Below are 12,366 nucleotides of genomic sequence, written 5' to 3' on the forward strand. Positions count from 1 at the left end.
AATTGCATTTAAAGGTATAAAAATGAGAAACTGAGTGAAACCAAAACAGACATATTTTTACATTCCTAGTTCAGATAGCATATCCCTGACCAGTGTACCATGTTCATCAGAAAATGGGATTATAGTGAATTGCAATCTATTAAGTTCTTTGTCTAGGAAATCAATCCTGATATATAGTTGGAGGCTGGTAGAAACAGTCTCTGAACTTTTGGCTGTCCTGGTTCTTTTTTTAAAAAAGCCATAAGTCTTCTTTCTGATGCCCTCAAAGTACAAATCTGCCTATTTGCTCCATCAGATTGTCAGTCTTATTTGCTTATCTGTATCTGCAATTCTGTTAACAAAAACTGAACACATGGAAACTAATCAAAACTATCAGCAGTAAATGGATATGGATCTTCTTTTACTATTGCTATATTAGACATGATCTATCGTATAAAAGGCAAGGGTAAATGTTACTCACCCATATAGATTACTTAAGAACATGCAGGTTGATTTAATGTTACATCAAATGATATAGACTCTTGTGCTTCAACTGAATTTACCTAGATGGCTTAAAAATGTACTGAGATAATCCCAAAATATGAATCGAGGAAAGAAAACAAATGCAGTCCCTAAACTTACTGGCATCTGATATACAAAAGTTGGGCAGTTAAATAGAAAACACAAATATCATATTAATAGGCTGTGCAATCTCCCAATGTTTCAAGGCAGCCTCATCCTGCAGAAGGCCTGTCATGGCTTTCCCAGTTACATGCACAGCCAATATTTGGGCAGAAGCTGCAAGTTAAGCAAAATAATTATGCATGTACCCAGATGTGGAAATAACTGGGAAAGCCCATGTAATAGCCATGCTATTATTACAGAAGATGCAGCTGCCTCATTGCTTTGAGGAGGGGTAGTACGCTTGCAGTAATGTGATTTCAGAAGCCACCCTTTGAATGCATGAGCAGTCCATGCATAGGCCATTCAAGTATGTCCTACAGCATGTTATCCATCCACATAGAACATGTGCTTTTGTCAAGGTGAATCATTCTTAAACTATTCCTCACATAATGTCAAAAGTCTGCATTGTGCTGATAGATACTGTTGATCCCATGTGGGATAAATACAGGATCTTGGAAACTGTAAGAATAATTACTCGCCCTTATTTCAGGTGAATAAACTAAGATATCTTTGAATATCTTTGAAACACCTAAATATCTTTGAAATGCTTCTTCCCAGGATTCCTACCATATGAGCTAAGTTGAAGTTTACGAGGTAAGCTACCAACTGACCCACTCGCTGTCTCTTGATTGTTTATGTCTATTCTGCTAGCTTCCTTTCCCAGCTTCCTCACAATTTCTCACAAATTGTCTAGGCATGGTGGCCACTCTGCTGCTACCAATATTGCCTTCCCATAAGACAAAACATTTATCTCTAATAGTAGTTGCACTTTAGCAGCATCAACTAAGTAATAACTTTGTCTACTTCTGCACGCAGTATACCGTTGTGATGTTTGACGTCTATAACTATAAACACTATTTTCAGGGATTGCACATGAAAACCCTATACAAAGCATTGAGCGAGATAACTGAGACTAAAATTTTAGTCAGCCAAAGCAGCAGATCCATTACATTTATATTTGAGAAGAGAATTAAGACAGTCATATTTTCAGTACCGGCCAATTGTATATAGTTTTCTTAAAGATCCACACTGCCAAATTCTACAAGTGAGTGTAATCTAAGACCTAAGGGTCCTTTGACCTTGTGTACATTGGACAGAGAAAATGCATGATGTTAGAAAGAGCTTAAAGTAAGAAATTATTCAACTCTGCAACAGAGTGCCCTGCCTTGGAAGTTTGCAGACATTTTCAAAAAAAGTTCCTAAGCAATCCAGAGATTGATGGATTATTGCTGATTGGGAGAGAACTTTCATGCACTGCCTAGCAGGCAGATTAGATAATCTTCCTATTCCGTAATTCTGCTGGATCCATGCTATCTTAAAACTACTGAGATTTTTGACATCCTATAGTTGTCAAGAGAAAGTGGAAGGCCAAGTAGGAATGACCATCCTGAGATCAACAAGAGATGGGAGGCAGTGGCAAATCTAGGGGTCACAAGGATTTACACTGCTTATCACAACAGTGTATCGGAGGGATAGTTAGCTGGGCACAGAGTTGTCACATTATTTTTATTTTAAATATAATATTTAATAATAAAAGTGCTCATTCCTACACAAAACACATAACCTAGAATTGCACAGCTGTTTTACTACTGCTATCTATTCTGATGTAGTCTACTGTATTTACTTTTGGCTACAAAATAAATGTAACAGCAAAACATTTCTATCTCAAAATTAGATTATACAACACTACCCTTGCTTATCATGTTTTTAAATATCATTATCCTCCCCTCCCCTCTTTCTGATCTACAGAATTCTATTTTTATTTTGTGGTGGTGGTGGGTCTTTGAGTCAGTCTTGACTGCTGGCAACTACATGGGCAAGGCAACATTTTCAGAAGCAGTTCCTTGGGTTGAGAGAAAGTAACTGGCCCAAAGTCACCTACTTGGCTTCTGTGGCCAAGGCAGGACTAGAATTCAGGCCTCCCCACTCCTAGTCCAGTGCTTAACTTCTAGTCCAGCTGGCTCTCATTTTTGTGAATACTAATATATAAATAGTAAGAATACGTTAACTATGATGTATGTTAAATTCCATAAGATTGCTCCAGTATAATAGATATTTCTTTCTTATTAAACCTTAAACTTCATATTCCATGCTAAAATAGAAACTATTTAAACATTGTAACCAAGAGGTTTGTAACCTTCAAATACAAATTTTACATTCATTATAAAGTACCATAAATGTCTTCCATGGAAACAAATATTATGGCTTGTTCATGACCTGTGCAAATTAGCCAGATTTGAACTTGCTGTACATGGCTCATGAAATCTCTTCTCCCATCTCTATTTTTAACACTGCAGTCAGTGATTATAGGCATTTAAAGGCTGATTAGCTTTGCCGAACAGTTAAAACAAAATGCTAACATACAGAAATATAAGCTGCTCTCTTTATACAAAATAAAGTTATGCAAGAAGTAGTAATCTTAATTAACATTTTGGGTAATATTTCAAGAAGAGCATTTCTGTACTCTAACATTTAAACAATAACATAAAATAAGTCTGTAGGATCACCATTAGATACAAAACATAAGCACAATTTTAATAGAGTAAGGCTTATTTATACCTTCCACCAATCTTGTTCCCATTTTTCATAAATGAAAGACTACATTGTACTTAACATATTGCAAAAGTCTGGCATATATTGATTAGCCACAAGGAAATGAACCTATACTGTATGTAGTTTACACCTTGAAATGGTATGTAAAAAAACACCTATAATTAATATTGAATGAGAACATTGTTTGTATTTAGCCCTGTACTGATCTTTTAACTTATGTCTTTAGCCTATGAATGTTCAATTACCAAGGATTTACTACAACACATTACAAATTATTAGGACTATAGGGTCATTGATTATGGATTAACCATGTGCTTTCACTGCCATTCAATTGATTACATAAACTTGCATATTACCAAGGCATTCCTCAGTGAAAAGATGAAAAAAGTCTTAAAGATTGGAGCCCGAAACACACTTAAATGCAGTAACCCCATTAAATACAATGAGACTTAAATATGATGAAAAATTAGTATCATTCACTGTTCTATTTCTTTTTGATTCCAGTAGCAGCAAACTGAAAATAATGTTTTTCTGTCATCCTTCTTGATGATTGCAAAACGGTGACTGAAATATACATAGAAATCATAGTAATTTCCCATTAACACATTCTATATGACCCATGAAAAACAATATGGCTAATTTCAAGCAATAGATCAGGACAGAGCCCTTTAGCCACATATCAGAAATTAATACCTACAGTAGTTGTAGATAATGAAGTCATCACCAATAGACTTCCAGTAATTATAAACTGCTTCTATCAATCTAATTGGCAATGAATCAATACAAAATCTTAACAAATATCAAAGAGCCTGCTTGATTCAGGTTTTGAGAATTGATACAACTTGAGTTAATGATTTGTTATCAGAATAAAATTCAGTAGCAATAGTAATACTTTTCAGGTTAAAGTCTCCTCCATGCACTTTTCTTGACAACAGTATGGAAGTGGGTTGCTACTGTCTTCTTCCCAGTCTAGCCTAGCCTTAACTCCTGAGCCAAGACAAAGTCAGGCTGCTACCTACCATATTAACAAAATCCCAGCAAAAAAGACAATAATTTGAACAAGGTACATATTCAAATAGTTACCTGTACATTTCTTTATGTTGCTATTCCTCTTTCCATGAGAGCCCAGCTTGCAACCAAAGTTTTCTTCCCAAAATTCTGCAAACCACACATTCCTTCTGTTATTTGCTAGGGTTCGACTTCTAAAATATCTATCAAAACCTGAATTGAAAATACAGATATGCATACATGAAGATCAGAGATTGTATGTATGTATGTATGCATTTTTTTTCACGAAGAAAACGAATGCTTGAGAATCTGTTTGACTTATATACAAGTGACATCACACATATCCTTATAAGGGGGGGTGTTTTTTAATTACCTGAATTTTGAATGTTTTGAGCACAGTGCAAATTTAACTCCCACTCAGCTCCCACTTAACCCCCACATCACAACAGACATCATGATAAATCATGGTTTATCTTAACAGAAACAAGCAGAGTTCCCATGTATTTCCCATTCAAATCTAACAAATGAAGCTTAATTTAAAGATGGTTTCCTGAAATAAGCAACTACAAAACAAGGGATATGAATCAGACTTGATCCAACAAAGAGTTATCCAAATCTATGAAGTGACCACAATCCTGTGATTCTGGCCATTACATTTCAGAAAGACTATTGTAGAACTTAGGGGCTTCCTTAGATATTTGGTTGGCCATTGTGGGAACAGAATGCTGAATATGATAAGGCCTTTGGTCTTATGTGACATGACTCTTTCTGTATCAAAATTTCCCCACTAGTGATTTGTAGCATCTTATAGCATCACCCACACAACACTGAAGCAATATAAAGCCTATCTTCATTACTACTACATTAATACAGTACAGAGTTTGGACAACATACTAAAAATAATGCTTCCAATTGCTTGAACAGATGGCTGAAAAGATGTATCCTTGCTCAGTCGTAAGTAGATTACTTCCATTCATGAAATATCATATCCCAGATACAGACTCTGAGACAAATGGACCATATTCCGACAATAAGTAGGCAGCAAATAACTGGGAGAAGTTTTTAAAAGCCTACATTGTATTTGGTTTCCTATGTGTATATTCATGAAATAACTGCATACTGGTACTATGTATCTTGATAACTGTTATAAATTAACTCAGCAGTTCAGAGATTAAAGAATATTTATTAGTTCCTGTCTCAATATTTTTGCCAAAAGGCAGTTTTCATCCTCCTCCTCCTCCATTTCATCTTTATCTTGTTTTGCCACTGCCTCACATTACATACAAGAAGTCTTAGAAAAGGATATGATGACTCATTACTTAAATTTGCTGAAATTCTAAAAAATAGTTAGCTCAAATAACTATATACATCAGGTTACAATCTTCATGTTGTACAGTACTATCAACTCCAAGTGGTACCTGCTTACTCCCCAAAGACACCAAATTATAGATCCTTTTTCCTTAATTAAAATACCATGATTTAATCTGTAACTTTTTATATACATTTATTATGTCCTTTACCTATAATCTTATAGGCCTTAGATCCAAGCAGCTGTAAATGTGATTTTAAATAATGCTCCAGTGACTTTTACGTATTGACAACAGAGATAAAACTGAACTAACAATGGGCAGGATATGATAACTTCCTGATCTAAAGACAGTAACTGATATTAATAAATAAAAACTACTGTGTATTTATGTAGGCTGCAGATTTTCTGCCATTCATACCACTAATTTAGTATTTAGGAAATTTGTTTAATCCTTAACCAGAACCACTGAGCACAGGATCCATTCTCACCAAGATAACATCAATAAACTGATATTTGAAATAAGTAAAGTAAGCTTTGAAAACCTGGCTTTGGTCTCAGGTCTGGGGTTTATGTTTAGTATTTGTTTTAATTGTTTTTGTTTTGTTGATTTTGTGTTTATTGAATCATTTTAGTCTGAGTTTTCTTTTTTGATTTTATGTTTTTAGCTGTTTCATGTTTTTTTCTAATATTGTATGCTATCTAGAGTCCACTGGAATTGGGTGGCCAATAAATTTAAATAAATAAACAAACAATAAAAAGGCTACAAATAGCAATGGCACAAAATGATGCTATTGTTGGGTGGGAAAGTTTCAGTATGGGATTTCTTCAGTATAAATAAACTGAATTGGTTACAGAATATGTTCTTCTCAGATGGTCATAAATTGTCCTCGCTTAATGTCCACTCATTCAATGACTGTTCAAAATTATGACAGCCCTCAACAAGGGGTACTTATGATGGATCCTCATAGTTGCGACCGTTGCAGCATCCACAGCCACATGATCATCATTTGTGACGTTCACTGCCAGCTTACAACAAGCAAAGTTAATGGGGAAGCTGGCAGGAGGTCGCAAATGGCGAACACATGACCACAGGGCTCTGTGGCAGTGTGGGATTTGGCTAACAATGGCTACTGGGACTGCTACAGATGTCATCATAAGTCGGCACAGTCAGGTAATGTTGCGCCTTATGACCACAGTGCTTAGTGACAGAGTTTCCAGTCCCAATTATTGTTGGTAAGTGAGGACTACCTGTAAACCTACTGCTTCAGACAGTAAGCATGAGAAACTATTTCACTTAGTAATTATACATATGGAAACCAAACAATAATGCACCTAAAGAAGATAGAATGAAAATAGAATTTAAAGTCATTTGTTGTCACCATCAGAAAGCCATAAAATAGTTTAATGAATGTATGATGTATCAGAATTATGTAAATGTACATTAGTGGCTCATCTCACTAAAGTCTTATATATACAATCTTACCATCAATGGAAGCTCTTTTGGGCAAAATGGTGACAGCCCCTTCTGCAATTTCTTCTTGTTGATAAACAGGTGAAATTTTAGAACCCCAACTGTCTGAACCTATCCAAAGAAAATGTCCAGTTTGATTCAATTTCCTAGCAGCCTCCAGTATTCGCCTGTAAATAATAATTTAAAAACAGTTATTTTAAATCAACCTTTAAAATGTTTACTCCTTCAGACAGTCATAAACCTAGTTGTTTTTGTCAAGTTCATCAAACATTTTTAAAAGAATGTATTTGTTTTCTTTGTAAAAACAGAACATAGAATAAATCCTGTGATATTAAACGTTTGTTTGTTTGCAGTATCATATTTCTGTGCTGCCGCAATCAAAGCAACTCTCAATGGCTTACATATAAAAAAATACAATATAAAACCTACACAGTACAAAATACAGAAGCACCATGGCAATAAAACAATAGAAATAAAAAAAATAAAGAATGACACTGCTTTTCTCATGTTTGTCTCTGCTTCTTTCATCTGCCTTCCCTATCAGTTTCAAACTAATACCTTCTCTTTTCTGCTTGTTGTCAAGCACTGGAGGCATACTAGTAATACCTATGGAAGAAGAAGTTTTAGTTTGTTTATTAAACTCAGTTAGGTGGCAGCACTTAATGAACTGAGGCTGAACTTCAAATGCTAAGCAGGTTCAGACCTGTTAGGACTTGGATGAGAGATTTCCAGGGAAATCCAGAGATATCAGCTGGGTGGGAAGTTGACGGCATATTCCATGAGAAAGCAAAATAGCAAAATTGTTCCCTACCTTGGTAACATGGGCAAGACTTGAAGAGTTGAAGTAAAGCTCAACTCAAGATTTACTTTTGAGTAAATTCTGGGTAACCATGAAAGACATAATTCCTTCATATTCACCTGAATTTTTCCCTTGGTATACTGTTACTTAAGAGATCAGAAGGGAGAAGAAAAGGATGAAAGAAGGGGCATTCTTTGTTTGCTTGCTTTTGAATGCTTTCATTTCACTTGTCCCTCCCATTGCCACTGCTTATCAGTCAAGGGAAGGGCAGAGTATTAGGTGGATGCTGTGGGAATAGCACAAACTCAGAGTGCCAAAGAAAATTGACCCAAGATTTTCTCCTTTCCCCCTAAAATATTAGATCTTTACCATGTCAATTTCCCTATTTTAGGACCATTTGTCATCCTTATTAATGAAGAAATTACTGGGTCTCACTGGAGCAGGAACACTCTGTGAAAACCAATTTTTATTTTCCTGTGTTTAAGGATTGCAAGAAAATTGGAATGAGCTTCAAAACTGAAACCTACTGTGAGTAACATATATAAATAAAAACATTACTTTTAATGTTACCTATCCTACTAAAAAAAGCCAATACCTTATATCATCCTCATTTGCAAACATGATCACAGCACGAGCATTTGGAGTCTCCATCAAGCGCTTGATAATCTTCTCAAATTCCCCTGGTCTTGGTTCACGGGGGATTTTTAGTGACTGAGCAATGCAGACACCACCTGGGATGGAGGAGATAATAAAAAGAAAAAGACTGTGAAATATAGTTTTTTACAGTCATTATGCTCAATTTACAATAAAAACAGAATTCTGGCTTTAAAGAGGACTACTAAGCCAGAAATGCTTTAAAATGTAACTTTGCATTTTGTAATACTACTGCAATATACTTCAAATTCTTTTGTTAATTTCTTCACAATCTAATTTCCATTCTATCATTGTTCCCTAATGTCAATATTTACTGTATAGTGCTAAACAATTTGAATTATTAAACAAGATAGTAGAAATACATTTTATGACAAAAGTATTTTGGTGGATACAATAAAATGTTGAATGTGCATGCTTCTTCTGGAATCTACAGTCTGGTCTACTACAACTGTTAATCACTGCATTATAATTCAGTTGTCTTCATTATTCAACCATATTATTAAAGTTGTATGCAGTCATCAATAAAAGCTGTATAGTAGTTACAAGTGAAGTACCATAAGAACGATCAGATCTGTTCTGAGGTTCAACTTGAACTTAAGAATTCTAGTTTCCTATGCAACCCTACTGATTCCCTACTGTCCCAACCCCCATTATCCTGGTAGTAGCATGGAGTAGAGGAACAGGTGTTTGAGCCTGAAACCAGCAGTACCCCAATCAGAAATTATAACTTTAATCTTCACTATAAAGGCAAATATTGCAGAAGGTATGTATCTGTATACTGGCTGCAGGACCCAGAGATCTTAAATAAGATGGTGGTAACAGCTACCAAGCCAAGCACCTCCTTACAAGGATTTGCCTTAATATCCAAATTCTGATGAAGAGTTGATTCCACTGGATGTATTCAGATTTCTCTTCTGACCCCTGCCCCGTCCCCTCCTCCCAAAACTGGAACAGAATAAATGAACTTTAGAAAGGTTGTACCCCTTCTATAGAATGTAACATGTAACAACAATTTTAAAATATTCAGTTTAGCTTAAAAGAAATAGTTGAACAAAATATCTCATACAGCATTGCTATTTATAAAGTTACTAAACAGTAGACTTATATTAGCATGCTGTATATATCTCAACATCTCTGCAGAGAATTTTAGCACATTTTAAATGGCTAAGGCAATAAATTCTAGTGCTGAAACCAAACTTGTACAGCTAAACCAAGCATGGAAAAGAGTTACAGTGGTTTCACTTACAACTGTAAGTTCAGTATAGGCAATACAAACAGAAAGGAAGGGAACAATAAGACTGCCACTTTATAATCTTGCAGTGGCTTTATATAAATCTGTTATGCAGTGGCATTTGGAGGTGTGTGTGTAGATAGATAGATAGATAGATAGATAGATAGATAGATAGATAGATAGATAGATAGATAGATAGATAGATAGATAGATAGATAGATAGATAGATAGATAGATAATGTACAGGGAGAGAGGGAGAGAGGGAGAGAGATAGTCTATTTCATATGGGACCAAGAAGTGTTTTTTCAAAATACAAATGGCATTGGAAATTAACACTTCGGTTTGCAACATTTCAGCCTCACGTTTGTGTATGCATGCGTGTGTATGTATGTGTTTGTACACACACACACATACATACACACACATGTAGACAGACAGACAGACAGACGGATGGACAGACACATACATACATACATACATAGAGATATGGAGATATAGATACCCACACACACATGTGCGTGTATATAGTATACCAAAAGTCAGAGCTCATAAGCCAATCACAGTGGGGGGTTTTTTCCCCAGAGAAAATGTTACTACATTTAGGAATGCTCAAAGAGCATGTGTCAAATGAGTAACAAAGTGTTTAAAAGAAAATTGCATTGAATTCAAATATGTAATGTAATTTATATAATAAATTGTCTATGGGACCTGACTTTTGGTACATCCTGCATAGAGCTAATGTGAATATAAGAGCTCAGAGCTGTCTTACCAACCACACCATTTAATTCTTAAGCCCAATATTGACTGTTTTGACTGGCATTAACTTGCCACAACCCTTTTTCAGCCCAGTACTCAAGATCCTTTATCATAAATTGTAATACAGCTGTTTATTCAGACTAAACATGTGTTCTGTTTGAGGGCCCCCTCCACACTTATCTCTGATTAGTGCATGGTCTTCATATATACTCTGATGTAAGGTAAACGTTCTACCATTTAATGTAAAACTGTATTACTGTTCCGTGTGTGTGTGTGTGTGTGTGTGTGTATTATTAAAGATTTTTTTTAAAAAAATAAGAACAATACAAATTTTGAAAGAAAAAAGTAAAGAAAGTAAAGAAAAGTAATAAGTGGGGGAAAAGTGCAAATAAAAAAATAGAGAAGAAAAGAAAAAGAAAAGTTATAAAGAAGCAGCTTCCAGTCTTCCTACAATAATTACAAGTACATTTATATTTTACCCCCTCTCTCTAAAGTTACAACATAATTTCCTTCTTTCCATAGTCTACCTTTCTAATCACCAAACCCATAAATGAAAAGTTCATTTATTTCATTTTTCAGCAAAATGTCCATAAGGGATTTCCAGTCACTAATAAATGTGGTTATTGTCCTTTCTCTAATCAAACAAATCAGTTTTGCCATCTCTGCTAATTCTGTCTTCTTCACTAGCTATTCCTCCATTGTGGTATTTCAGAGTCTTTCCATTTTTGTGCATATAATAATCTCACATCAGTTATCATATATAAAGTAAAACTATATTACTACTCCATTTCTTCCATTTTAGTCTGGCCCATGCCTAAGCATTCAATATCCAACATTCATTTGGATTCTGTTGAATCTGTTATTGCTGCAGTCTCTACCATGTCCTTAAGAATCTCAGATGCTTTGGTTTTCATGATGAAAACTTTTTATTTGAAAAGACAGGTTGACATGAATATATTTAAGTAATACTTAAATAATAACTTTTCCTTTTCTGACATCCAGTCAATCATAACAACAGATAAGCTTTTTCTGGAGGAATGGGGCCCCAAATTGGCAATATTTGCTTTGGGAAAATGTGGAACAGATGCACTGTTATTCTTTTCATTACCAAAGCATTAAGCCTCTGAAAAGAACATTACACTTTCAATCATCCCCTAAAATTATGCATGCACAGAAAAGAAAACCGATTCGTAAGAACAGTGATGGAGGAAGGACAGGATATTACCTCATATAGAATTTTTAGCTACAATTTGGTATACTATGGCTTTTAAGAAATCCATTCCCTTTGCATGTAATAGATCCTGAAAAGATGTAAATGCTTATCTATTATGCATACTTCTTTCTGCCATATACAAAAAATGGAACTTTGAGAATAATGAGAATAATAATAATAGTAATAATAATAATGCCCTACAGTACCTAAATTGTTGTTTTCCTAGACGTTAATGTTACAAGGGAAACACCACTTCCATCATTACAATGGTTAATTCAATTCATAACTAAACTGGGCATTTTAGCATCTCTGTGATGAAGAATGTCTTTGACACTAATAGGAATAAATCAAAATGCACTTCAGACTTCCCACTACATTCATAATAAAATCAGTTTGTCTCTTTATCTATCTGTTCCCTCCACCCACCGTCCCACCCTCTCACTCCTACTGCATTCAGAGCAAGGAACTCTCTTTTGATTTACAGGAGCTAGTCAAAAGCTGGAATGAGCTACAAAGAAAGCACTGAAGTTAAACAGGGATACAAACTTAACCCATATCATGTTTGAGTTGTAAGAGGAACATGATACTATAATGAGATATGGGTACTTAAGACCTATTTGACCGGCTGTTGAGTATTGGACAAGTTGGCCTCTCTCAGCTTCAGTCTCCTAGCAATGTCACAGGAACAAAGTAATACTAAATAATGATA

The 12,366-nt window shown here is 35.0% G+C and overlaps 1 protein-coding gene across 1 annotated transcript in view; it reads right to left on the bottom strand.

Moving 5' to 3' along the window:
• Positions 1-12,366, bottom strand: part of GRM8 (glutamate metabotropic receptor 8) — a 494,048-nt gene that overhangs the window by 227,962 nt on the left and 253,720 nt on the right. The window contains exons 3-5 of the mRNA XM_063309577.1: positions 8,399-8,534; positions 7,017-7,171; positions 4,300-4,437 (exon numbers count right to left, since the gene is read on the bottom strand). Of these exons, the coding sequence (XP_063165647.1) occupies positions 4,300-4,437; positions 7,017-7,171; positions 8,399-8,534 (429 nt within the window). The remainder of the gene's footprint in view (positions 1-4,299; positions 4,438-7,016; positions 7,172-8,398; positions 8,535-12,366) is intronic.

This window comes from Candoia aspera, chromosome 7 (genome assembly GCF_035149785.1).
Source record: "Candoia aspera isolate rCanAsp1 chromosome 7, rCanAsp1.hap2, whole genome shotgun sequence".
In the NCBI taxonomy this organism is placed as follows: domain Eukaryota; kingdom Metazoa; phylum Chordata; class Lepidosauria; order Squamata; family Boidae; genus Candoia; species Candoia aspera.